This window comes from Vollenhovia emeryi, unplaced genomic scaffold (assembly GCF_000949405.1).
Source record: "Vollenhovia emeryi isolate VEMERY1.0 unplaced genomic scaffold, V.emery_V1.0 DF939405.1, whole genome shotgun sequence".
NCBI classification, from domain to species: Eukaryota; Metazoa; Arthropoda; class Insecta; order Hymenoptera; family Formicidae; genus Vollenhovia; species Vollenhovia emeryi.
This window is the reverse complement of record NW_011966961.1, coordinates 7,339-9,025: the sequence shown is the minus strand read 5'-3', so window position 1 is coordinate 9,025 and position 1,687 is coordinate 7,339. Positions and strand designations below refer to the sequence as shown.

At 52.0% G+C, this 1,687-nt stretch overlaps 1 protein-coding gene across 1 annotated transcript in view; it reads right to left on the bottom strand.

The window, feature by feature from the left end:
• Positions 1 to 362: 362 nt before the first annotated feature.
• Positions 363 to 1,687, bottom strand: part of LOC105557921 — a 7,518-nt gene continuing 6,193 nt past the window's right edge. Inside the window, exon 6 of the mRNA XM_012005327.1 lies at positions 363 to 556. Coding sequence (XP_011860717.1) covers positions 363 to 556 — 194 coding nt within the window. The remainder of the gene's footprint in view (positions 557 to 1,687) is intronic.

Below are 1,687 nucleotides of genomic sequence, written 5' to 3'. Positions count from 1 at the left end.
ACTCGAACCACACTCCTCCTGCCGAATCGATCTCTCGAACTCTCCAACCAATCCCCTTTCGCTCTTCACAGTCGATTTCTCGCGTCCGCTCTCGATCTCTCACTTCTCTCCACCAATCCTCTTCTCTCTCCATGTCTGTTCTCCCTCCCCTGCTCCCCTCTCTCCTCCTTCTTCCCTGAACCAGAATCGCCGACTCATCGCCGCTTCACCTTTTCCACTTCGCTTTCTCTTCCGCCTTCCGCCGAATCTTCTCGCCTCCATGTCCTCTGGTTCCTCTCCCGTTCCTCTCACTCTCACTTCCTCCTCCTTCCTCACACTCCACCTTAATATCTCACTTCCGACACTTCTCTCATTGCCTTCCTTCACCAACCTCTTTTCTCCTCGCCATCTTTTCCCCTTCCTCCCACAATTCTTAAAACATTATTAGATATATGTTCAGTGTTAGTTTCAGCATCACGTTTTTCAACCTGTGGTGCACTATTCTCTTTGTTATTCAGTAAATCACACTGAACAGCAATAGAAAGAGATTGTTCAGTCAAAGTGACTTCTTCCACATCTATATTTAACAAACCATTAATAGCACACTGATCATTCATCTCAAAATGGTTCAAGTTACAATTAACAGCTATATTTTTCTCAGTATCTTTTTCTGGTTTGATAAAATTCTTGATATTTTTGTCTCTTCCCGCCTTTTGCTTTGTATGGCTCGATTAATGAAATTGGCAGACGATTTATGACTCCAAGCAAATACAGATGGTACAGCTCTTTGCTTCAATCTTGGTTTAGCTAAAATAGAAAGTAAAAATAAATTGTTTATAGCAAGAAATTTTTGAGGAACAGTATCCCAAAATCACGAGGAATAATGTTTCCACTGCGTAAACAAATAGGTTAAGTATGCGTGATTTAACAGTGTGTGAAATGTATTACCTTTTTTTTTTTTTTTTGACCCGGTGGAAATCCTCATGGACCGTCACCCGCCCCCTCTGGAGAAGGGGACGGGTGGTGTGTGGGACTCGTCTCCCTGGCACCTGGGAAGATAGCCCAGAGCCAGTAGTGCAACGGAGACGCCTACCGCACTAAAACCACCGGGAGTGGCCACCTAATCGCGCATTGTGGGGGCCATCTGGGAAATACAACGCAAAGCTCCAGATGGCCCCCGCGTCACGCTTGAATCGCGCTCAAGCTTAGTCCCCCCCTTTAAGAGGAGGGGACCTAGGCCTTTCGGCCTTCTTCTCGTTGTTACAATGCGGCAGGGGTGCCAACGGGCCCCTGCCGCGCCCCCTTGGTGTTGTGGGGGCGGGTGGGTCGCGGGTCTCCAGCCCGCGCCCACCCCCGGGTGCCCTGTATGCAATACAGGGCTCCCATCTCCTCCTGCCCCTCGCATGGGGCTCTGGGGGGGAGGCGGGGGCGCAGGTAGCAGGCGACCGACGCCACCCCCATGGGGGTGGGGCCGGACGACCCACGAATCCCGCGCCCCCGCCTCCCCCCAAGTCTTCTATACTACCGCTCGCACGCTCGCATGTAGTCGGTCTCCTAGGGAAGGGAGGCGGCTGCTCAAATGTCAGCCGCCTCCCCTCCCAGAGAGACCGTTCGCTATTTCCCGATCTAAGCGCGCTCGCTCAGACCGGGCGCCATCTCTTCAGGTGAGCGGGGATTCCTCTCCTTCTTCCCCGGATCCCCGCTCCCC